Below are 27,382 nucleotides of genomic sequence, written 5' to 3' on the forward strand. Positions count from 1 at the left end.
TCATGGTGGACACAGGAAGTTAAAGCATATCAAAAGTTCCTCGCAAAAAAGTCAGCTTGTGCTCTTCGAGAATACAGAGACAAATGTAAGAAAGCTAAGTAATGTGTAAAACTGGCTAAACAAAGGTCATCGGAAGACTTTTGGCAAGAACATAGAAAATAAATATCAAGAAGGTGGTAAGATATTCTGGATGTTGTTGAAGAAGTTCAGAAATGGAGGAAAGAATGCTGTTAAAGGAATTAGAGATGATAAAGGTGATATGAAAACACGAGAAAAAGATATCCTTGAAGTATGGAGTAATTACTTTGTAAAACTGCTAATTTAAACAAGAAGTGATGAAAGCAGAGTGGTAAAAAACACTGACCAGGCATGTAGTCAGGAATACATATCCATACTTGAAGTAGAAAAAAGCCATGAAAAGCTTGAAATGTGGAAACGCAGCAGGAGTAGATGATATTCGACTAGAAATTCTCAAGTATGGAGGTATAAAGTCCTACAGTGGCACACTGCATACTTCAGAAGGTGGGAGAGAGGGATAAATTCCAGATGATTGGAGTAGAGCTCTTATAGTAAGTACCCATATATAAAAAGGGAAATAAAACTGAATGTGAGAATTACAGAGGTATTTCTCTACTGAGTGTTCCTGGTAAGATATATGCAAGTATACTTGAGAAACGGTTGATAAGGATTGTGGAAGAGAAGCTTGGTAAAGAACATGCTGGATTCAGGCCAAATAGAGGCTGCCAGGATCAGATTTTCACTTTACGACAGATAGCTGAGAAATCATGGGAATATAACAAAGATCTGTATTTAAGTTTTGTAGATATGAAAAAAAGGCATATGACAATGTGCCAAAAGAGAAGCTATTCCAAACACTACAGTTATATGGTGTTAATCATATCAATCATAATTATATCAAGCAATACTTATTCTTTATTTGAGTTGTAAGTCAGCAGTTAGAATTGAAGGAAGTACAGGAAGATGGTTTAATGTTCAATATGGTTTCAGACAAGGATGTACATTATTCCCTCTTGTATTCATTACCTATATGGATCACATTATGAAGGAAAGTGGTATTAAACCTGATATCAAAATTGGAGGTGTTAATCTCAGCTCTTTGTGGATTATGTTATACTTCTAAATAAATCCGCTTCAAGTCTGCAAAATTCCCTGACTAAATTGAATAACTGTTGTAATAGATATGGTATGAAGGTCAGCATTAAAAAGAAAAAGACAATGAAAATAGGCAGAACCATTGAAAATAATAGAAAAACTAATAGAAAAAGTAAAACATTTCAGTTACTTAGGCACGATTTTTAGTGAAGATGGTAAGTTAAATATGGAAATAGACAACAGAATCAACAAAGCTGATAGGTAGGAAGTCAACTGAATAAATTTATATGGAATAAGAGAGAAATTAGTCAAGACACTAAATTAGCTGTATACAAAACAGTGTTCAAACCAGTTTTAACTTATGGATCTGAGAGCTGGGTCAGAAGTAAAACACTTGACGAAAGACTAGAGACTGCAGATATGAGAGTTCTGAGAAAGATTATAGGCGTGAATAGATGGCATTAATGGCAATATCATATTAAAAACGAGGATATTAGGAAAGAACTTGACATTGTCAGCATCCAGGAATGCATTAGCAGAGCTAATCTCAGGTGGTATGGTCAGTTAAGCAGAATGCGAGAAGAAAGATTAACAAAACAAGTGTTTTCTGCCAGGTTGGTAGGAAAAAGACCCAGAGGAAAACCAAGATATAGGTGGATTGATACAGAAAAAAGTGCCTTAGAAGACAGAAATATAAGACCTGATAATATTGGAGTCTTGACATTTAACAGACTGATTTCGAGGGAAACTGTAGTTCGGAAGTTAGTAATGATGTAAATTTTTCATGTAGTACTATCATATCCTGTACACCCCACCCCCCTCGAGGGTATATATATCAGGAATTTGATGATGATGATTTAGTGCCAAAGGAAATTCATTCGAAGTTCATAAAAGTTTATGGGCACTCTTCTCCTTTGTTTTCGACAATTAAGAAATGCGCTGCCGAGTTTAAACGCGGCCGTACCAGCCTTGAAGATGATCCACATGAAGGACGTCCAAAAAGTGTAACAACACCAGAAATCATTGATCAAGTGCATGATATGTATTGAGTGAACGGCACGTCAAAATGAGTGAAATTGCTGAGACTATAGGCATTTCAAAAGAACGTGTAGAATATATTTTGCATGTAGAATTGGAAATGAAGAAAGCTTTGTACAAGATGGGTGCCATGCTTGCTCATAGCAGATCAAAAATGCACTTGCATGAAAAATATTTGAACAGTGCTTGGAGCATTTTAACAAGATAAAACTAATTTTGTGCATCGATTTATTACTATGGATGACACTTAGATTCACCATTACACACCAGAATCCAAGTAGTCAAAACGGTGGACAGAAGATGGTTGTTCAGTGCTAAAGAAGACAAAGTCGGTTTCATCAGCAGGAAAGGTCATGGCATCGGTGTTTTGGGATGATAAAGGAATTTTGTTTATTAATTATCTTGAAAAGGATAAAACAATAACTAGAACATTAATCTGATATTTTAACCAGACTAGACAAAAAAATTTGTAAGAAAAGACCTGGTTTGCAGAATTAAAAAATCATCTTTTATCAGGCCAATGCACCTGCCCACAAAGGTGTTTTGGCAATGGGGAAATTAAGGGATATGCACTATAAATTGTTGGAGCATCCACCATACCCATTGTATGGGTATGTTGCAGATCTTACTGAGAACCACTAGAGAGATGGGATAATGGAGCTGTAATAAATGTATTAGTCTTAACAGAGATTACGTTGAAATATATAAATAATTTTGATATTATAAATTCATTGTTTCACTGTTAGGCGAAGAACTTTTCAGAACACCCACATATATGTTTGTAACAAATTATTCATTGCCAATACTGAATCATCTCAAACAGAAGAAAAGACAAAAATATAACTTACCTGGAGTAAAGGACACAAGAAAACCATATAAGTAATCCCACAATGCTTTGGGAATCAAAAGTATGTTCAGTGGAGCTGTGGAAAATCTTTGGCTTGCACTGATCATCTTTAAATACAAAAAACAGTTGCACTTTAGTAAAAGACAGTTTAGTCTAATTTTACAATTAGTCATATATATATATATATTGCTAATTTTTAAATTAGACTAAACTTTCTTGTACTAATAATATTGTACAAGATATATATTGTTATGTTTGTGTATATATATATATTACTAACTACTAATACATACTGTATATATATATATATATATATATATATATATATATATATATGTAGAAAGTATTTTACCTTGGGTATAATAAATGTTAAAGATACCAAGCTATTTTAAACCTGGTTTTACTCCAATTTCCCAAGAAAGCAAACAGACAAACAAGTCAAGTTTGCGCCTGCACGTATTGTGAGTCTAGCTGACCCTCAAAGTAGTGCAAGTCAAGGCAACTCATGGTAAAGGTAGAATAAGCTTTGATCACTATTTTTAATTTACCCTTAATGCACAGCCCATCTCCTTGAGGAGATGTATGATGCTATGTATTAAAGGCAAGGGGGCCACTACCCAGACTGGTTTTGACCTTAATTGAGGTCTCATCAGTGGGAGCCAGGCAAGAAATACCAAGATTTTAGTAATACAGAGCTTATAAGTATTTTACCAGAACAAGTTACCATAAGGTGTTTTAACCTTATATGTATATTACTAATTGTTAAATTAGACTAAACTTTCTTGTACTAATAATAATATTAGTACATGACATATATTATTGTGTGTGTGTGTGTACATACTAGGGGGGGGCTGTGGAGGACTCTTAATACTACAGGGGGTAGGGCAGTTCGAGGTTTAGAGGTGCAGGAGGAGTGTGTGTGTTCCAAATATTGAGTACTCTGAATGTCAGTAAAGCTGTGGGACTGGATGGTATTTCACCAAGAGTTTTGAGAGAATGTGCTAAGTAACTGACAGCTCCTTTGAACTGGCTTTCAATGAAAGTCTGGCTAAGGGAAAGCTGCCGTGGGAATGGAAGGAAGGTAAGATAGTACCATTGCATAAGGGCAGTGCAGACTGGAAGTATCTAATTATAGGCCAATTTGTGCTTTATCAGTAATTGTTAAGATCTAGGAGAAATTAGTGAGGGACCGTATATAGCATTGGGTAGATGAGGGTAATGTTATCTGTGAGAGTCCACATGGATTTCTGAAGGATCGCTCTTGTTTTAGTAATATGCTAGCCTTTGATAATAAAGTCACAAGAGCAGTAGATGAGGGAAAGGCATATACTGCCATTTTCTTGGACTTAGCGAAGGTATTTGACAGGGTGCCACGTGATAAGCTGATGTTTAAGTTGCAGTACATGGGTTTGGATGTCAGGTTGGTCAACTGGATTCAGGATTGACTGTCTGATAGGTATCAGAGAGTTGTGTATGGTGGGACGGTATCAAGGAAGCAGAAGGTTACAAGTGGGGGTGTCACAGGACTCAGTACTGGGACCTGTATTTTTTAACCTTTATATCAATGACATTGTCAGTGGATTGCAGGGGGATATTCAGTTGTTTGCGGATGATGCGAAGCTGGGAAGGGTTATTAGTAATAGTGCAGATGTTGTAGCCTTGCAAGAGGATTTGAATAAGCTAGACAGATGGGCAAATGAATGGGAATATCGGTTTAATGCAGCAAAATGTAAGGTCTTGAGGTTTGTGACACATCGATGTGACACTGCATACTCTATGGGAGGAGCTATAGTGGAGGAAGTAGGGGAGACAAGAGATCTGGGGTTGTGATTGATAGAAACCTGAAATTTAGGGGACATATTGCAAAGGTGATGAAGGTAACACAAAGGATTGCTGCAATAATGAGAAGGACACTGACCTGCAGAGATAAAAGAGTTACCATTCCATTATATAAGACTCTGATCAGACCATACTTAGACTACTGTTCTCAGATTTGGTCTCCAGGATTTGAAGGGGATAAATTAACTGTGGAAAGAGTACAAAGGCAGATAACAAAGATGGTTTTAGGACTTTTTTTTATACGCGTGGATAGGCTTATGTGTTCGTCAGACATGTTGTAATAGATTTCACGGTATGATATGAAAACAGATGGATAAGAAAACTATTTATTAACTTAAAAGCTAATATTTAGTGTTCACTGAGACATCCGCCTCAGTGAACACAAAAAATATATCCGACACTTTCGCTATGGCAAGTCGGGTCTGGCAGACCATGCTTTGGATACTTCTGCACACAGGATCAATTGGAAAGAAACAAAAGTAATGCACAGAAGCTTCTACAAGTCGGAGAGGTTGTTCCTGGAATCAACAGAAGCCTTAAAACATACTCCAAACTTTAACAAGTATGGCTGTATAAATCTACCAAAGATTTGGGAGACAGTCATCCTAAGACAAATTAATATTTATTACTTTCATTTTATTTTATATTTTTTTCAGACTTTCTAAGACTATCATTTGGAGTACTATTTTAAAACTTTGAACTTTTTTTTTTAACCTAGATGGTGCCATATTAGGACTTTAGTCTTGTGTTGCACGCTGCAATTACTTATACTAGCCCCACTGTTACACTGGATTGTGGTTGTCTTGCATTTGTAATAAATTTTGTGTTGTGTGCTCTGAAGATGCTGGATATAATACCAGCGAAATATTAGCTTTTAAGTTAATAAATAGTTATTTTCTTATCCATCTGTGTTCATATGATAACGTGAAATCTATTACAACAACGGTTTCAGGACTGGACACTGTTGGTTATGAGGATCGGCTGAGGGAAAGTGGACTGCAGAGTTTGGTGGATAGAAGAAGGAGAGGTGATATGATTGAGACTTTTAAACTATTGAGAGGTGGTTACAGGGTTGACACTGGGGAGTTATTTCGCTTGGTTGAACAGCGGAAAGGAGTGATGGCAAGGGGCCATCCCTGGAAGTTACAAAAGGAAACTGTGAGCAAGAGGGGGTGATGAGGATTGGCTGAGGGAATGTGGACTGCAGAGTTTGGTGAATAGAAGGAGAAGTGATATGATCGACTTTTAAACTGTTGAGAGGTGGTTAGAGAATTCTTTCACTTGGTTGAACAGTGGAAAGGAGTGATGGCAAGGAGGCCATCCCTGGAAGTTACGAAAGGAAACTGTGAGCAAGAGGGGGTGATGAGGATTGGCTGAGGGAATGTGGACTGCAGAGTTTGGTGAATAGAAGGAGAAGTGATATGATCAACTTTTAAACTGTTGAGAGGTGGTTAGAGAATTCTTTCACTTGGTTGAACAGCAGAAAGAAGTGATGGCAAGGGGGCCATCCCTGGAAGTTACAAAAGGAAACTGTGAGCAAGAGGGGTGAGGAGTGGTTTCTTTGCATGGAGAGAGGTTGAACCATGGAATGCATTGCCTGATACAGTGGTGAGAGCGAGAACGGTCAATGAGTATAAGGAGTGGTATGAAAGACTGTGTTTCCTAGGAGGAACTTCCCAAGATGAATCTTGATAGATTTTGCGTTTTTTAGGAAGGACCTCCCTCAATGAGTCTTTTGACTCCATGGAGGCCTGAATAATAATAATAATTACAGAGAAAGTCATCAGCTATCAATTTCTTCACTATATGGTGTCCTACCAGCTAATTCATGACCAGAAATATGCATTCTGCCTCTCTCTAGATACACAACTGAGCTAGCCTTCCCCCAGTGTTTAAACACAAAATATGGAAATGGTTGGAGAACACTTCCATAGCTTGTGAACAAAAGTGGGTGAAAGCTCTTGATATTTTGCTAGCATTTGATTTGGTCTGACACAGAAGATTGATTAGTTGACTACAATCCTATGGCCCACCTTCTATCAGCTGGAATGGGGTTGTTAGTTTCCTCTTGCCACTCTTCATGATAAATGGTTTTCTTTCCTCAGATTTCTCCACCAACCCAGTTAGTTCAGGACTCTCAACCATGTTTTCCCTCATGTGCAGACCCTGTTCCGAATGCTGATCTCCTTTACTTTTCTTCAATAAGGTGGGGATAATCTCGTGAACTTTAATGTTACCAAAACACAGTCCTATCTAATTTTATTATTATTACACCCTCTGTCCAAAACAAAACCAAACTTTTGATAGAAAATAAAACACAGGCCAATTATAATTATTCAAATAATTTATTTCAAGCAACATACCCTCCCTCAGCTTCCATACAGCGTTTGGCACGGTCAATTAATTCGTTAAATTAGTATTTTATATAGTTTTTTGGGATACTGTTCAGGGTCATGGTTACTGCCGCTTGAACGTTTTCAATGGTGTGATATCGCTTTCCTTTCATCAGCAAATGAAGTCAGGAGAAGAGAAAGAAGTCACAGGGTGCTAAATCAGGTGAATACGGCGAGTGATCCAATACAAACTTGGTTTTTGCTCAAAAACTGTCTCACAATGTTCGAATGATGAGATGGTGCATTATCGTGCAAAAGTGACTAGCTGCCTGCATCACGATATTCATGCCGTATGCGACGAATTCTCGCTATTACTCACTTCAAAACTTCGAGATAAAACTCGCCATTGACCGTTTGGCCAGGTGGAATGAATTCTTTGTGGATAATGCCCTTGGAATCATAAAAACAAATCAGCATTGTCTTTACGTTTGACTTCTCCAAGTGACTTTTTTTGGGATGCCCCTCTTCTGGTGGTCTCCACTCAGCACTCTGGCGTTTGTTTCAGGCTCATATTCAAAACACCACGTTTCATCACCTGTAACGATCGTTTCAAGGAAGTTTGAGTTCTAAGTCTGAGTTCTAGCAGTTTTAATGAGATCCTTACAGTTTCAATTCGATACATTTTTTGGTCGTCGGTCAACAAATCACAAATCAATTTATGAAGGCCCAAACTCTCAGTCAAAATGTTGTGCACAGTTGATTTTGGAATCCCCAATTCATCTTCAATTAATCGCATGGACGATTTCGGTCTTTCTTTGATGAAATCATGCACTTTTTGGATGTTAGCTTCGCTCAGTCCAGTTTTTGGATGGCCTAGCTTTTTGTCGTCCTCAAGCGTCTCACAATCACTTTGAAATCGCTTAAACCACTCGTAAACTTGAATACGGGATAAGCATTCATCACCATATGCTTTTTGAAGCATTTGATGAGTTTCAGTAAAACGTTTACCAAGTTTAACAAAAAGTCAATCGCAGCTCTCTGTTTGAAATTCATTTTCTGACCGTTTGTCAAAACACACTGTCACTATAACTCGGCTTCTAATGAAACAAATGTCATAAACAGTTGACTCAACACTAATGAAAGTTGCTGCTTTCGACAACAAAAAGATACAACAGGTAGCGCTACTAGTTTCTTCTATTTTCAAAAAGTTTGGTTTCTTTTTGGACAGAGGGCGTATTATACCCTCCATAGAATCGGAAGACTCATCATGGGAGATTCATTCAACTTACAACATATTTATCATATAGAATCTTAAACTCCTTAACACTCCTTGCATTAACAACACATTCTGGTAATATGTTCCACTCATTGACAATTCTCCATGTAAAAGATCTACTTCTTACACTCCTCTTCACCACACTTTTACATCACTTCCTGGGATGACATCTAGTTTTTCACCTCTCACCTTCTACTCTTTTTATAATCTCTTCTGGATTAATCTGATGAAATCCTCTCACTAACTCAAATATCTCTATCATATCACCTCTTTTCCTCCTATCCACCAAATTCTGCAATCCACATTTCATCAACCTCTCTCCATAGCCAGCGCTCCAAAGTCCTGACAGTGTCTTAGTCACTCATCTCTGGACCTTCTTCAATGTCTCCACATAACACTGAGAACCAGGTGACCAGACCTGAGCACAATAGTCCAAGTGTGGTCCGAACAGTGACTTATACAGTGGCAACCACTTCCTTATCTTAGAGTACTTCTTATCATAGCAGCACTACGATGTGTAGCCTTTGCAACACTAGCAATTTGCCCTCTAAACTTCAGTCTACTTTCTGTCAAACCATCACTCCCAAATCTCTAATCTCATCCACTTCCTGCAGTACGGCACCATCAATATAGTACACAGCCTTATATTTCTGCACTCCAATATGCAACATCTTGCACTTATTGATATTAAAACTACAACTCCACTCTTTTGTCCAAGTAAAAAGTCTATTCAAATCTTCCTGAAGGGAATTTACATCAGCAGTGCCACTTATAATTCCTCCCTACTTTGCATTATTAGCAAATAACTGAAGATCCCCAGTCAGTCCACATGATATATCATTTACAAATAAGTTAAACAGCAGGTACTCTAAGAACAGAACCCTGGGGCATGCCACTGATCACCCTCCTTTTTTTGAGACACTGCTCCATCATACACAACCTACTGGTTTCATTCAGAGAGCCAATCTCTGATCCATCTAACCAATATACTATCTACTCCCATCCTCTGCTGCTGGTACACCAACTTATCATTTAGTAATCTATCAAACGCTTTTGCAAAGTCCAAGAATATCGCTGTATATGATTCTCCCTTATCTAACACAGTTGTTACCTTATCATAAAATGTAAGTAAATTACTAACACAGGACCTACTATTTACAAATCCATGCTGACCATAATAAAGATGCCATGTCCATCAACCAAATTCTGTATTCTATTCCTTACCAATCTCCTCAATACCTTGACCACAACTGCAGTTATACAGACAGGCCTATAGTTGGAGACTTGTCTTAGAGCCATGTTTGTGGAGTGGTACTATTTTGCCTTCTCTCCATTCCTTAGGAACCCTACCAACTGCAAGACTTTCATTAAATAACCAGGTCATGGGCATAGCCAACTGTGGTGCATATTCCTTAAGAATATGTGGTGATATGCCATCCATTCCCACAGCCTTATTAACATCCAATCCAACCAACATCTGATATACCTCTGATTCTTTCACTCCCAATTCTCCTAATACTTGCCTCTCTTCTATATATTGCATAGTGTTGTCATTTATACCAGTATGATATATGCTGATAAAGTGCTCGTTCAATAATTCCACTATATCCTTTGCACAAGGAAGATCTTGCATCACTTCTCATTACTTCTGATAATACCATATCCCCAAACATGATCAAATTTCTCTTATAGTACCAGCATAAGCTGTGAACATCAACATCAATAGCTGGGGTAGAAGGGGGGGGGTGGATCTACTTCATCTTTTTCTTCTTCTTTTCAGCCATTTTCTGGATAGATGTCTGGCCTGTTTCCATTTTAGTTGTTTATGGTGAAGAATGATGTCAGTGATATGAGTCTGGCTTCTTATCGAGGTATTTCGCATCTTATCTTTTAATGTGATCCCTACCATCAACCTCTCCATTTTTCTTTGAGTTGTTGCTAGTTTATTTGCCAGTGCTTTTGTTAGCAACTAAGTTTCACAACAGCATGTGATGACTGGAAGTATACACTGGTTAAATGTCTTCCTTTTTAAATAGAGTGGGAATCAATTTTCTGAATACACTCCAGGCAGTTGAAACCTCCTATTTATTTCCTTTTGGAGTCCACAGTTTATATCAATGAGATGACCCAAGTATGTATATGAAGAGGCTCTTTACAAGAAACTGTTTTCTATTTTTATGTTTTTTGGTGTTACAAAATGATTAATCATGATTTTAGTTTTTTCTCTATTTTTAGACCGACTTTTCTGCTTTCATGATATAGGTCTTCTGGAGTGTTTGCAAAAATTATGATATCATCTGCATATCTTAGGTGTGTTAAGTTTCTGTCATTAATTTTTATACCAAGGTTCGTCCAGTTTATATTATTAAATATTTGTTGAAGGACTGCTGTAAAGATTTTGGGTGATGGAGGGTCTCCTTGTCAGACACCTTTTTCAATTGATATTTTATTGCTGCTTATGTGAAGTTGGATTGTTGCTGTTGCAGTGTGGTATATTTCCTGGAGGAGGTCCATATATTTTCCAGGAACTCCCTGATCTGGAGTGTTTTAATTATCGCATTAGTTTTGATGGACTCAAATGTTTTTTCATAATCAACAAAGGCTAAACAGTGAGGCAATTGGTTTTCTTCTGCTTATTCTATTATTTGTTTTACTGCATGAATATGATCAATTCTTTTAAAGCCTTTATGGAATCCTGCCTTGTTCGACTGGTTGATTTGAGTCTAGAAGAGGAGTTAACCTGTTTGTTATTACTTTTGTGAGAATTTTGTACAGATTAGAGAGAAAACTAATTGGTCTATAGTTCTTTACTTCTTCTTTGTTCCCTTTTTTAAAATAACAGTATCAGAGTAGTATTTTTCCAGTTTTCTGGTATCTTCCCCTCTTCTAGGCATAGATTTAGTAAGTTCGTGACATGGTGAATTATATTGTTTCCTCCCCATTTAATTAATTCTATGTGAATTAGGTCTTCACCAGGACATTTTTTATTTGTTTTAATGCTTGTTTTATTTCATCTGAAGTGAATGGGGGGGGGGGTGAATTCTATATGCGATGGAGAAGAGTTATTTATATTTGATTTATCTATTGAAGGATCACTATAGAGTTCTTTATATTTGACTTTTACCAACTGATAAATGTTTTCTTATTATTTTCAACTGTTTCTTTTATTTTTTTAGTGTTACTTCATAGGATGCATTAATTTACCCATCATTCTAAGACCACATTTAGCTTGGATTTACTGGATTAACTTCATTTTCATCCAGCCCCTAGAAGGTACCCTGTTAGGACATTAGTTCCTCTTCAGTTACAATGTGAATTGTTTTTACAACTAATTAAGTGCTGGAAGATGATGGCTGGAAATTCAGTAAGATATTAGTATATTCAATAATTATTTACTAAAACAATGGAATAGAACAATAGAAAGCGAATATATTGACGTTTGGGCAGCAATTATGTCCCTATAAGGTTTGCGCTATGGCAACTCCTAAATGCCGGCGAGTGTATTCTCGTAAGCTTTCTGGTCATATTTCGTATGAAACTTTCATAGTTTCTGCATTCGGCTTTGAAATAATGCTGGATTTAATATCCACTTGATTTATATAATATTCAATATTTATTTATTTTTCTCCATTTTTTTCTATACTATAAAGCTATGCTATACCTTGAGTGTTGGTTATTACTAACACCCAAACCTATCTATATAGATTTCTTGCTTCTTAGAGACTTGCATTTCCAGCCATTCCTGCCACAAACACATCTCAGCAGGATTTCTTCAGCTCCCACCTAGAAACTTGGTGTATTTTTCTGATCAGGCCACTATGTCTCACCTGTACAATTTCTAATACTGTATAAACTTAAATTAATCCAAACACAGAATATTGCTCACCTATTTTGGAATGGTGTACCCAAAACCTCTTAAGATTTCTTGATACTATAGAGAAGATGGCAATCTGCTTAACTACAAATGTCCTCTCACAGATTTACTTCAATCACTCTCTCACAAACATCTGATTTGTGCACTGGCTACGAACATTTCTCCTCTCATCTTCCATAATAACATATGAGCCAGTCAACTTTCATTTATAATCCCAGTTCTCTATTTCTTCTTTCATTTCATCAGTCTCTATACTCGAAACAGCTTCCCTTGCAGCTGTTCAAGAAGATCCATGCCCAATTGATGGGCTATGGATCTTGAGACCTTTTGTGTGTGGCTGATATTAAAACAAAAATTGCATGGCTCTCTGCTGGTATATGCAAATAATATAATAAATTTAGTTTTATCCTTTATCCAAGTGTGAGCAAACAAAGTTTACACCTGAAAGTATCTTCAGGACTGGGGTAAGGTGGTACAACACCAGGGCAACTATTTGCAAGGTGGAGCAAGCTACCAACACTCCTGTCTCTCAGTATCTCCTATAATGCAAAACACATCTCCTTGCAGATATGTCTAGTGTTATGCATTAAGGGAAGGGCCACTACCCAGACTAGTTTCGACCTTTATTGAGGTCTCTTCAGTGGGAGCCAGGCCCAAGCTGAGATACCAGGCAGAAGCTTTCGCAGGTCATCGCTACCTATAGGAGTTGCCAAATGGTGTGCCACCCTTTTTTAATAAATTACTCTGGATTTAGAGAAAGATGTTGAAAGTTTATTTTTCACTTGGTTAGAGTATAATAAATTTAGTTTAATTCTTTATCCAAGTGTGAGCAAACAAAGTTTGCGCCTGAAAGTATCTTCAGGACTGGGGTAAGGTGGTACAACACCAGGGCAACTCGTTGCAAGGTGGAGCAAGCTACCAACACTCCTGTCTCTCAGTATCTCCTATAATGCAAAACACATCTCCTTGCGGATATGTCTAATGTTATGCATTAAGGGAAGGGCCACTACCCAGACTAGTTTCGACTTTTATTGAGGTCTCTTCAGTGGGAGCCAGGCCCAAGTTGAGATACCAGGCAGAAGCTTTCGCAAGTCATCTCTACCTATAGGTAGTACAACACCAGGGCAACGAGTTTCCCTGGTGTTGTACCACCTTACCCCAGTCCTGAAGATACTTTCAGGTGCAAACTTTGTTTGCTCACACTTGGATAAAGGATTAAACTAAATTTATTATACTCTAATCAAGTGAAAAATAAACTTTTAACATCTTTCTCTAAATCCAGAGTAAGGGTAGCACACCATTTGGCAACTCCTATAGGTAGAGATGACCTGCGAAAGCTTCTGCCTGGTATCTCAGCTTGGGCCTGGCTCCCACTGAAGAGACCTCAATAAAGGTCGAAACTAGTCTGGGTAGTGGCCCTTCCCTTAATGCATAACATTAGACATATCCGCAAGGTGATGTGTTTTGCATTATAGGAGATACTGAGAGACAGGAGTGTTGGTAGCTTGCTCCACCTTGCAACGAGTTGCCCTGGTGTTGTACCACCTTACCCCAGTCCTGAAGATACTTTTAGGTGCAAACTTTGTTTGCTCACACTTGGATAAAGGATTAAACTAAATTTATTATACTCTAACCAAGTGAAAAATAAACTTTCAATATGCAAATAATAGTTAGCTCTTTGTTTGTATCAGGGGCTGGCAGAGGGTTACAAGAATCACACAGTCTAAAACTGTCTCTCTTATTATAACTGGTCAAATGGCAGTACAATACAAAGTAGTCTGAAAAAGAATATATTGGGATGTACAAGGCCTTGTCACAAATATAGAACAACAGCAGACAAACTCGAGCAAGTGCCAATTTTGTCAGCAATGAATATTGAGTGCAGAGGAAACTAACGATGGACACATGAGGTGTGGAAAAAAAGATCACATTGTTTTATAAATCATGTCATCTTTGGGGATGCTTAAGGGTCAAAGCTGTATAACTGAGAGGATACCTCCACATAGCCTTTAAAGGAATATGGAGAACCAATCAGGGCTTCTGACCTAATGGTGAATCCTTACCTTCTTGTAGTGCACCCAGTTAGGTATCTAATTAGATACCGAACAATCGAGGATACGCTGGCAATTTGGGATTTAGCTGACCAAATTGTATTCTTACTAGGTTAAATCACAATATTAAATGATGGTAAAATAAACATGACTGAATTTCATGTCGGCCAGTTTCAAGCCCAGTTAAATAAGGCCCCCACTGTTTTTGCCAGGAAACCAGGCTAAACAGCAAAAAGTCAGCTACTGAAACAAATCCTAAAACATCACCAGAGTTGAAGATCAGTACTATCAACATAAGAAGACTGAATAGCAAAGAAATGGAGCGAGCTGAGGAATTGAATAAGTACCAGATCAACATAATAGGGGTGACTGAAACAAAAAAAGACAAAAACCGGTGAGATCTTTCTGAGCAATAAATACAAAATGTTATATTCAGGCAATGACAATCAAGGAAAAGAAGGAGTAGCCATTGTATTCAACACTAAATACAAGGTTAATCTTCTCGAATGGCAGGCAATTTCAAGTTGAGTGATGTGGGCAAATATGAGAATGGGGAACTGGACAATGAGATTTATTTGTGTTTATGGTCCCACAGATGGTTCTGCTAAGGTAGTAGTGGAGGAATTTTTTGAGGATTTGGAGAAAGCAACGGGCATAATGAAAAATGAAAAGTTGGGGTCCTTGTTGGGGATCTAAATAGCAGAGTAGGAAATGATTGAGGAAGAATTTTGAGAAAATTTAAAGAAAAGAGCAAAGCTAATAATAATGGCAAATACTTGTTGGATTTCTGCTCAGGACATGGACTAGTTATTACTAATACCATGTTCCAACATAAAAATGTGCACAAATTCACATGGAGAGAAGAGGCAAGGAATAAGAAAAGTCTCACTGACTATGTTGATAGTGATGTTTTCCCACTGGGGCAGGACACCAGAGTGTACAGAGGATTTGAAATTGGAATTGATCACCATTTAGTCTTGAGCAGGATAAAATTGAATTTCATATTGAAAAGAAGAACATGTAAGAAAGTTTTAAAGTGAATAAAAGTTGAGCAGCTCTCAGATGTGAACTGTAGACTAAAATATACAAGCATTATTGAAGAAAAAATGAAAGAGTTTGAGAATGAAGCCTTGGAGATTCAATGGCAAGCTCTGAAAAAAAAATTGATCGATTCAGCCAGAGAGGCATGTGGTGAGGTTGTGTGCAAGGATAGAAAAATTAGAACTCCATGTTGGACACGGGAAGTTAAAGAGGCAGTGAAGGAAAAGAAGAAAACACATCAAAAGTTCCTGGCAAATAAGTCAGCTTGTGCTCTTAGAGAATACAGAGAGAAATGTAAGAAGGCTAAACAAAAGTCATGGGAGGACTTAGGCTAGAACAGGGGTCACCAAACTTCTTTGACCATCGACCCCCTTCAAGAGTTTTTGGACTTTTTATCGACCCCCCCCCCTCTATTTTACTATTACGTAATTATAATAGGACAAGCAAAAAAGACGCTTATGTGAGTTTTTAGATTGTTTATTTTATAGTCACGGTGTTTATTGTACGTATAATATAGTATATATTATTATATTGGCTTAACGTCAAAGGGATATGTTTTTGAAGTCCTTCTTAACATTACATATTTGATAGGAGTGATAAATAATATATAAAATATAAAATTTAATTTAGATAACAAATTAACAATAATACAATCTTCCTTATATATATATGAAAATAAGACTTTTAACTTAGTATACAATTTACTAACGTTGTCAATGTGAAGGGTGTGCTTCGTGACTCTTGACAAGATTAGCAATGTTGGGTTCAAAATTAGTAAGTTTCAGCCTTAAATCACCATGGAATTCTATCTTATTTCTTTGTTTTGTTAAAATGGAATTAACATGGCTGAAACCAGCTCCAACCATGTATGAGCTTGGAAATGCAAGCAAAAAGGGGAGTACCACTTCAGAAAGTTTTGGATATTTTTCTACAACATTTATATTCGTCCAAAAGTAACTTAAAGTCCTATTTTTAAAAAGCGTCTTAGCTTCAAGATCAACTGACAATTCAGTAAATTCATCTTGTAAGTTACATTCGATATTTTCAATATCTGCAGAAAATGGCGTGATAACCCAATCTGGAATGTACATGTTTCCAAAATCTGCAAAGCGCAATTTAAAATCATCGCTCAAATTTTGAAGATGTTTTGTGTATAATTCTAAGTCTTAATCTTTTACTTCCAATTGCCGTAGATTCGAAAAGTGCTGAAAATCTTTTCGTAACAATGATGATTTAAATAAAGCTAATTTAGCTTGGAAGCCTAAAAGAATCGTCCAAGCATGAATAATTGTGACATCTTTACCTTGTAGACAGGTCTGTACGTCATTAAATTTTGAAAATAAGTCTGCCAATTAGAAAATATGATTCTTATTTCTCTTCAGTTCATCACTCAAAAACAAATTAACATCTGCAAGAAACTCTAGGGTTGAGTCAAACAACTCAACAAATCTTTGTAGACTTGCACCTCTAGACATCCATCTTACTTCAGTATGCAAGAGTAATTGGTTTGATACTTTATCATTTTTTTCCCACAAAGTTTGGCAAACAATCGCAATTTAAGAGGATGAGCTCTACTTTGATTAGTAGATTTAATACACATTCTTAGAGTATCATGCAGTTCGTCACTGAGAGTTTTTGCCACCAAATGGTTTCGGTGCAACACACAGTGAATAGTACATACACTTTGAACTTTTTCTTTCAGAAAGGCAGCGAAACCTCGATAACGGCCGACCATTGCAGGTGCGCCATCTGTGGCTACTGCTGTTATATTAGTAAATGGAATATCATACTTATTTAAATATTCCTCCAATCGCTGAAAAATTCTCAACCTAGTTCCATCACTTTCAAGATGTTTTGCAAATAAAAATTAGTCAATAATTTGATGTTTGGTTTTACTATAATATCTTACATAGACCATAAGAATAGAAGAACTATCGAACGTAGATGATTCATCAAGTTGGATGGAGAACTTACTATTTTTGAGTTCTGATACTACAGTTTTTACTACAGCTTCAGCCATTTCACCAATACGTCTTTTCATGGTATGCGCACTCAATGGTAAGCATTTTAAAACAGGGCCAGAATCTTTTTTCATTATGGTTTCAATTACTTCTTTGATTGCGGGTATAACAATGTCCTCTGCAATTGTATATGGTTTTCCTTTATTTGCTAGATTAAAAGAAATATTGTAGGAGGCTGTTAATCCTTGTTTATTGTCAGCTTTGGCAGGTGCTTTTATAAATGATTTTATAGTTGATCGATGTGTGTATTTCTATTTCAGTTCTTTAAAAAAGTCAAGATCTTTATCTTTCTTATCGGGATGGAGTCTTTTAAGATGATCTTTGATTTTTGCTGGTTTCATTGCATCGTTATTAAACGTTTTTTCACAAAGAAGACACATAGGCCTCGTTTCGTTTCTTAATGAAGCAAAAAACCCAAGTTTCAAATATTCTATCAAATATTGTCTGCATTTCTTTTTAGAATCTGAAGCTGCCATTATGGTTACTGGAGGTTGTAACGAAATAATTAAAATTGAAGTCAGTAAGCAAAAGTAATAAGTCTAGATAATATACCTACTCACGTATTTCAAAAGAATGTACAAAACTACCAGCCCTGCTCAATTCTTCAACATAGGGAAGTTTAGTTCATGAATGAATAACGATTGAATTATAATATGTATGTTGATGAATTTTAGAACATTAACGCTCACTTATATGTCGATGTGCAAAAATGAGACTGGGATTGAATACGTGTAAGTATAAGTAAATCGGCAACCGCGCACATGTTGCAATCTCAATCCCACCAGGCGGGAACCACAGACATCCATTTATTGGTAAATAAGTCACTTTGGCCTACTTGATTGGCCTCCGTAACTATTTTCATGACCTTGCTCCATCTTACAGGTCCTATTCATGTCATTGTTCCCACGATTCACTCTTAATTGAGTTGTCATTCAGGATGGAGGTAGTTCAAGTTAACCGAATTAAATATTACCCGTACAATGATGTCTTATATTTTTCTATCGACCCCTAAGAATGTTATATGTTCGTCCTTGGTGAATGTGGCGGTTGTGTTTAGTTAGGCTAGAAAATATGTTTTTAAATTTAAATATAGTGTGGCTTTTTGTCTCAAATTGTGCTGCAGTTGTGCATCGGTTAGATACACCTGTCCTTCAGTGGTGTTATTGTTACTGTGTTGTATATATTGTGTTTTCGCTGCCGTTTGTGTCACTACTTCAACGTATAACGATGCCGTCCAACAAGAAACGTACGTCAGTGGCGGGCAGGATGGCTGGCTCAGCGTTAGATTTTTCACAATGGATGAGTTGCAGAAACTGCTACATGTATGTGCCGAAGAATGTGAAAGATCTGTGGTCGGTCTGGCTAAATGAGAAGAAAGAAAATGTTGATGTATGTGAGAAGTGTCGGGATAGGCTGGAGCATTTAGGAATGGAAGCTGACATTGGGACCGTAGCGGAAGAACTTCGGCGGGAGTTCATGAAAATGAATAATGACCTTCATCTTCTGCATGAGGAATTGGAAGTGCTCAGTAAGGAGATACTGGAAGTTAAAACTGAGTTTAATGTTTGTGAAGGAGAATTGGTATAAAAATTTATATTTATCCAATATAAATTGAAAAGTGTGCTTAATGTAATATTTTTTAAAAGTGGCAATTATGCCTTGACCTAATGACTGATAATGCTTGTTGTATTGGGTGGAAAAAACACTACCTGCACATTTGGATGTTCTAAATGCGAATGACTTGGTGCATTCTCAACAATTAATAAAACTTTAAGATCGAGAGCTTTTTGCTTCATATATGTTTCCACTTCTGGTACAAAGCAATTATTGAACCATTCAGTAAATACTGCAGTTGTTGCCCAGGCCTTTGTATTAGCCATCCAATGTACTGGTAGCTATTTTAGCTATTTTAGATCTTTGCCTTTTAGAGCATGTGGTCTTAGAGATCAATTTACTAGGAGACTTCAATAAAGGTTGAAACTGGTCTGGGTAGTGACCCAGTGACCCTTCCCATAATGCACAGCATTATACATGTCTCCACAAGGAGATGTGCTTTGTATTATGGGATACTAAGGCAAGTGATGTGAAGTCATACCACCTTTACCATGAGTTGTCCCAGTCCTGAAAATATTTCAGGTGCAAACTTTGTTTGCTTACACTTGGATAAAGGATTAAACCAATTATATACTTTATTGGTATCTTTAATTTAAAAGTGTACAACAAAGTACTTAGAGAAAAGCTTTTCAAAACACTATAATTACATGGAGTAAATAGAAGATTATACAAAGCAATAATACATATTTTATATTTAAGCTATGTCAGCAATTAGAATTGAAGGAAATACATAAGACGGTTTGATGTAAAATTAGGGATAAGAAAGGATGCACATTATCTCTACTCTTATTCATCATTTATATGGATAGCATTATGGAAGAAAGTAGCATTAAATCTGATATTAGAATCAGAGATATCAAACTTAGCTCTTTGCTTCATGCAGAAGATGTATTTCTAAATACGTCCCAGTGCAAGTCTCCAAGATTCAACTAAATTGAATGACAGTAACAAATTTGGCATGAAAATCAGCAATAAAAAGACCACAACTATGAAAATTGTCAGGAATGTAGAAAACCTAAGCTGCATTCTCAATAGAGAGCCTATAGAACAAGTAAAATATTTCGGCTATTTAGGCAGAGTTTTTAGTGAAGATGGATAAGTTAAATCGAGAAACAGACAACAGAACAACGGTGGTATGGTGGGGGGCCAGTTGAATAAATTTATATGAAATAAGAGAGAAATTAGCCAAAACACTAAACTAGCAACATACAAGACAGTGTTCAAACCAGTTTTAACTTATGGATCTGAGAGCAGAATCAGAAATAAAACCATTCGAAATGATCGAAAACCGGAGACCACATTCATAAGAGTTCTGAGAAAGATTAGGGGAGTCAACAGATGACATTGGTGGTAATATCAGATTAAGAATAATGACATTAAGAATTATACTGTTATCATTTAGGAATGTGTTTGCAAAAACTAATCTCATATGGTATGGCCACTTAAACAGAATGGAAGAGGAGGGGTTAACAAAATAGGCATTTGATGCCAAGATGGCAGGAAAGAGACCCACAAGAAGACCAAGTTGTAGGTTGATTGATTCAGTTAGAAGCACCTCAGCAGCACGAAATGTTAGATACAATATTGATGTGCTTACAAGTAACAGACTAATTTGGAAGAAAACAAGGTGAACAGTTTAGTCTCCTGCGATGTACAGTATGAGAAAAAAATATCATCACCATCAAATTCCTGATATGTAACCTCAACGGGTATACAGGATAATTATGATAGTACTACATGAAAAAGTTACACCATTACTAAATTCCGATCAATACTTTTCCTCCAAATTAATCTGTATCTGTCGAGACTCCAATATTATCAGATCTTATTTTTCTGTCTTTTAAGGTACTTTTGACTATCACTACATCTTGGTCTTCCTTTGGGTCTTTTTCCTGCAAACTTTTTTTCCTCTTTAAGTAACCATATCACCTGCAATTAGCTCTACTAACACATCCCTGAATGCTAATAATGGTGAATTCTTTCCTAATATGGCAGCATCATCCTCATCTGCATGATAATGCCATATTAGGAAAGAATTTGCCATTATTAGCATTCAGGAATGTGTTAGTAGAGCTAATCCCTGGTGATATGGTCACTTAAATAGAATGGAAGAGGAAAGATTATATGAATAAGATAATAAAGGAAAGGAAAATAATTAAAGATAATATGGCTGTATCATATCAATATTCCTACTGATGTGATATTGCCATTGATGCCATCTGTCCACTCGACTAATCTTTCTCAGAACTCTCTCATTTCAGAGCTCTCTAGTCTTTAATCAAGTTTTTTTATTTCTAACCCAGTTCTCAGATTCATAAGTTAAAATTGGTTTGAACATTGTCGTGTATACAGTGAATTTAGAGTTTTAACTAATTTCTTTCTTATTCCATATAAATTTACTCAGCTGATTCCTACCATACCAGGTTTACTAATTCTGCTGTCTATTTAGTAGTTCCTAGTACTCGGGACTATTTGAATGGTGGTGGCAGTCACAGCGCAACTTAAGAATGGTGTGTCACCAAGTCCTCCACCATTTAAGGACTACATTTTGTATAGCATACTACAAGATTTTGTGGTATGCAGTGCTTGTGGTATGTATGCATCCTGGCAGTTGTCGCTGGTGAGAGATGGGGAGATGTGGAAAATGTAGGAAACGGAAAGAACTTTCTGAGTTAGAGATCACCATAACCGACCTCAGCAGCATTGCATGAGAGGTGGGAGAATATCGACCTAGAGAAATGAGTAGTGTGATAGAGGGTGAGAATATCGACCTAGAGAAATGAGTAGTGTGATAGAGGGTGAGAATAACGAGCAAAATATAAATGAAAAAATAAGAGTGGAGAGTGTGGAAAATTTGAATGATTTGAAGTTTTCAGAGATGGCCTTAACTGGGAGGATGAATGACAAGCAAGAGTGGGTAGCTTGCAGAGATAGATTAACTGAAAAAGAAGGTGGAATATCTCAGGAATGAGGAGATCAAGTGAATGGAAGAGATGAATGCAAGGCGAATCAGAGTAGGAGTGAGAGAGTTATGGGAATGATAGAAGAGGAGATAATAGAAACAGCAGAAGAGAGGGAATGAGAGAGAGTTATGGGAATGATAGAAGAGGAGAGAATAGAAACAGTAGAAGAGGGAATGAGAAAGAGTTATGGGAATGATAGAAGAGGAGAGAACAGAAACAGTAGGAGAGAGGAAATGAGAGAATTATGGGAATGGTAGAAGAGGAGACAACAGAAACAGTAAGAGAGAGAAGGAAAGAGAAGAATGCAAGGGAGTGCTAGAACCAAAGATAGAGAGATGCCAAGATGGCAGTTAAGCAGGGGATCATGGAGAGAAAGTGTTAGAGGAGAGAGAGAGAGAGAGCGAAGGATGCAAGTGAGCAATCAAGGAACAGAGTGGCAAGAGGTGTGATGTATGGAGACTCGATGATCCATGGAGTAGAAGATAGGATGCCAGAGGAGTGTTTGCCTGAAGGAATGATAGAAAGTGTGGCTATGGCAATTAAGCGGGGTGAAAGGGTTGATGAGATGATTGTGATGGTGGGCACAAATGACTGGAGAGGCAGTGTAAATTGGGCGGCAAGAGATCTGAGATTCATGCTTGAGGTTGTAGAGAAGAAAACTCAGACAGGGAAGTTGTGTGTGTTGCCCAGGTATGATAATGAAAAGCTGAGTAGAAGAACATTGATAATGAAAAGCATGATAGCCAGAATGTGTCAGAAGAGAGGATTGGAATATGTGGATGCTTGGAGGGCATTTGAAGTTAGAAAGGAACTGTATGCAAGAGACTGTTTGCACCTGGAGAGATTGCTGTTCTCTGAATGAGCTAATGAGCTGGTGTGTCAATGAAGGGGAATTGGGTAATGCTGATTCCAGTGGAGTCAGTAGGGGGATAAGGAGAGGTATAGAAACAGTGACATTTTTATACTTTATACTAATGCCAGGAGTATCTGGAATAAAGGAGATGAATTTGTAGTGCTGATAGCATCAGCCTGTGTGAAGATTACTGGGATCTCTGAGATGTGGTTGAGAAGATGATATAATAACAGGAATAGAAGTAGCAGGGCATTTTTCAAAAGGATAGAAAGAAAGAGAAATAGAAAGAGATAGGATAAGAGAAAATATAGTGGTGGAGTACTGCTTATGATAAGCGTTGACTTATGACCTCTCAGAGTGGAGGTTTTGGAGGGCAGTTATACTAGTGGTTTTGAAAGGATATGGTGTGAGGTAGAGGGCAGGCAAGACAGGATATTTAGTGGGATGTTGCTGCAAGCCAAGGAGCACAGAGGGCGAGGAACAGATGTTTAGGCAGTTGAGATTGGCAAGTGCAAGAAGAATTATTGTTATGGAAGATTTTAACTATGGCAGTATAAATTAGGAAGAGGTAAATGCATGTAGTAATGAAGGAATGGAATTTCTAGAATTCTTGAGGGACAAATGTCTTAGCAACATGTAATAGAAGAAACATGAGGTTCAAGAGTTTTGGATTTGTTCGTAGCATTAGAAGAGCTAATGCTACCTGAGATGGCATCTCTTTCCCCAGCCGGAGAGGGTGACCATGTGGTTTTGACTTGGAAGATGAATAGACATGCAGGAGTATCAAAGAGTAGGGAATATATGTGGATTATAAGGTGGGGATTATAACAGTCTTATATATCAACTTGGGGCATTTCCATGAAGGGAGGAATTGGAAGGGCAAGATATCATTAGTGCTTGGGAAATTGTGAAGGAATATTTGTTAGCAGCAATACTAAGCTGTATTCCACAAGTGAAGAAGAGGACACAATTTGATGTCAAGTGGATGATAAACAATATCAAACGGGAAATGCAGGTGAAAAAGAGGTTATGAAAAGATATAAGGAGACAGGTAAACAGCAGATGCATGAAGAATATAAGACTCAGGCCAGGAGGATGACTAATATGGTAAGGAAGGCAAAACTGGAACATGAGAAGAGATTGGCCGTACGATCCAAAGAAATTCCTAAGGAATTTTTTTAGCTATGTGGGCAGCAGGAGGAGAAATGATTGTGGAAGAATGACATTGTGGGATAAAAATGGGAATAGAGTAACTGATGCAGAGGACATAGTGGAGTTGTTCAATGAACACTTAATTGGACTATTTCATCCTGGAGAAGTAGATTTTAATACTAGAAGAATAGGGTAGGTTTTGAGGATTAGATGCGCAGGAGGAGTGTGTGTTTCAAATACTATGTACTCTAGAGATCAACAAAGCTATGGGACTGGATGAAATTTTGCCATGGATTTTGAGAGAACGTGCTAACGAACTGACAGCTTAGTTGACCTGGCTTTTCAATGAAATTTTTGATACACGAAAGATACCCAAGGAAGGAAGTTCCATTGGGTAGTGTCATTGCATAAGGGCAGAGCAGACTGGATATGTCTAAGTATAGGCCAGTTTGTGTTTCATCAGTAATTGTAAAGATCTTGGAGAAATTAGTTATGGACCATATACAGCATTGGGCAGATGAGGGTAATGTTATCTGTGAGAGTCAACACGGATTTGTTAAGGGACACTCTTGCTTTAGTAATATGATTGCCTTTTATAATAAAGTTACAAGATTAGTTGATGAGGGAAATGCATATTCTGCCATTTTTTTGGATTTTGCAAAGGCATTTGACAGGGTGCCACATGAAAAGCTGATATTTAAATTGCAGCACATGGGTCAGTCAACTGGATTCAGGATTGATTATCTGATAAGTATCATAGAGTTATGTATGTTGGGGCAATATCAAGGAGGCAGAAGTTTACAAGTGGGAGTCCCACTACTGAGTCCCACATGGCTCAATACTGAGAACTGTATTATTTAACTTTTATATCAATGACATTTTCAGTGGATTGCAAGGGAATATTCAGTTATCTGCAAATGTGGCAGCCGTACAAGAGGATTTGAATAAACTGAATAGATGGGCAAATGAATGGGGACTTCAGTTTAATGCAGCAAAATGTAGTCTTGAAGTGTAGGAGACATCAATGGAAGGCTGCATATGAGGGTGGTCTGAAACATTCCCGCATAACAATCAAAAACTGAATTTAAAATTTCAAAATTATTTTCAGTTTTCAACATAATCTCCATTAAGACTAATACATTCATTCCAGCGATGCTCCAGCACCATTATCCCGTCCCTCTGGTGTTTCTCGTTAAGATCTGAAAAATACTCCTCTACAGCTGCAATCACCTCTTGATTCAAAGAAAAATGCTGACCAGCGAGGAAGAGTTTTAGTTTTGGGAAGAGATAGAAGTAGGAGGGAGCAAATCTGGGAATAGGTTGGATGCTCCAACAATTCATAGTGCAGATCCCTTAATTTTCCCATTGCCAAAACACCTTTGTGGACAGGTGCATTGTCCTGATGAAAGATGATTTTTTGCTAATCTGGATAAAAGATCAGAATACTTGGTGTTTCAAAGGGGGGACCTCCCCTCGATGAGTCTTGATAGACTTTGTGTTTCTTAGGAAGGACCTCCCACAATGAGTCTTTTGACTCCATGGAGGCCTGAATAATAATAATAATAATATTCCCCGGTTATTGTTTTACCCTTTTCAAGATAATTAATAAACAAAATGTCTTTAGCATCTCAAAACACTGATGCCATGACCTTTCATGTTGATGGAACCGACTTTGTCTTCTTTGGTGCTGGACAATCAGCTTCTGTCCACTGTTTTTTATTATTATTATTATCTTTGCCAGCAAAGGTTGGTCGATTGGTAGAGCCTCTGCTACTAATAGCTTGCAAAAAGTTAAGCAAATTTGAGCCCGGTTAGTAGTTGGGACCAATCGTTCGATGGTATTGGCATACTCTCCCTCGATGAATCTTTGGACTCCCAGGAGGTGTCACATAATAATAATAATAATATTACATAACACCTCCAGGGAGTCCAAAGACTCATCGAGAGAGGATATCTACTCTAGCTTTCTCTCTCCACTAACCACACCAACGCCATCTACTGCCCATCACCACCACTAGTATTTTCACAGACAATCACAAACATCCATGCCCACGGTGGGATTCGAACCCACAGCCTTGTGGATGGAGAGCGGATATGCTAAACCACTTGGCCAACCTGGCCGGCTACTATTTTGACTACTTTTTGGATTCTGGTGTATAACTGTGAATCCAAGTCTCATCCATAGTAATAAATCAACGCACAAAATCAGTTTTATTCTTGTTAACACGCTCCAAGCACTGTTCAGAGATTTTCATGCGAGTTTGTTTTTGATCTGCTGTGAGCAAGCATGGCACCCACCTTGCACAAAGCCTTTTCATTTGAAATTCTTCATGCAAAATATATCCTACACATTCTTTTGAAATGCCTATAGTCTCAGCAATTTCTTGTACTTTGACTCGCTGCTCATCCAATACCATATCATGCACTTGATCAATGATTTCTGTTGTTACACTATTTGGACGTCCTTTACATGAATCATCTTCAAAACTGGTACGGCCATGTTTAAACTCGGCAGGCCATTTCTTAATTGACGAAAATGAAGGGAAAGAGTGCTCATAAACTTTGATGAACTTCAAATGAATTTCTTTTGGAATTAAACCTTCTTTTACAAAGAATTTTATAACTGCATGATACTCAATTTTATCCATTTCAAGGGATACAGACAACACTTTTGCTTCAGACAGCTGTATAAAACAAACTACTTGACAGAATGACTTGCAATTTCACATGGATACTTATGACAGAAGTACCAACTTAGAAAAAAAAATCTTGTGGATAGTGTTGTGATCTATGGTTGAGGCCGAGAACGTTTCAGACCACCTATGTACTCTGTCGGAGGAGCTGTACTAGAGGAAATAGGGGAGACAAGAGATCGGGGGGGGGTGATGATTGATAGAAAAAAAAGAAATTCAGGGAACATATTGCAAATATAGTGAAGGTAACTCAGATGACTGGTACAATACTGAGAAGGATGCTGACCTGCAGAGATAAAAATGTCATTTCATTGTATAAAGCCCTGATCAGACCACACTTGGACTTTTGTTCTCTAATTTGGTTCCCAGGATTTTAACGGGATAAATTAACTGTGAAAAGACATTGCAGAGGCGGATAACAAAGATGGTTTCAGGACTGCTGAATGTTGGTTATGAGGGTCAGCTGAGGGAATGTGGACTGCAGAGTTTGGTAGGTAGAAGAAGGAGAGGTTATATGATTGAGACTTTTAAACTGTTGAGAGGTAGTTACAGTTTTGACACTGGGGAGTTCTTTCACTTGATGGAACAGGGGAAAGGAGCGAGGAAAAGGGGCCATCCCTGGAAGTTATGAAAGGAAGCTGTGAGCAAGAGGGCGAGGAGTAGTTTCTTTGCAT

The 27,382-nt window shown here is 37.4% G+C and overlaps 1 protein-coding gene across 1 annotated transcript in view; it reads right to left on the reverse strand.

Moving 5' to 3' along the window:
* The window catches only part of LOC150107059 (putative serine incorporator), a 341,534-nt gene that overhangs the window by 42,917 nt on the left and 271,235 nt on the right, over positions 1-27,382 (reverse strand). Inside the window, exon 9 of the mRNA XM_090392928.1 lies at positions 3,000-3,105. Coding sequence (XP_090249054.1) covers positions 3,000-3,105 — 106 coding nt within the window. The remainder of the gene's footprint in view (positions 1-2,999; positions 3,106-27,382) is intronic.

This window comes from Typopeltis vanoorti, chromosome 5, assembly GCF_054136105.1.
Source record: "Typopeltis vanoorti isolate ZY-2024b chromosome 5, IOZ_Tvanoo_1.0, whole genome shotgun sequence".
Classification (NCBI taxonomy): Eukaryota; Metazoa; Arthropoda; class Arachnida; order Uropygi; family Thelyphonidae; genus Typopeltis; species Typopeltis vanoorti.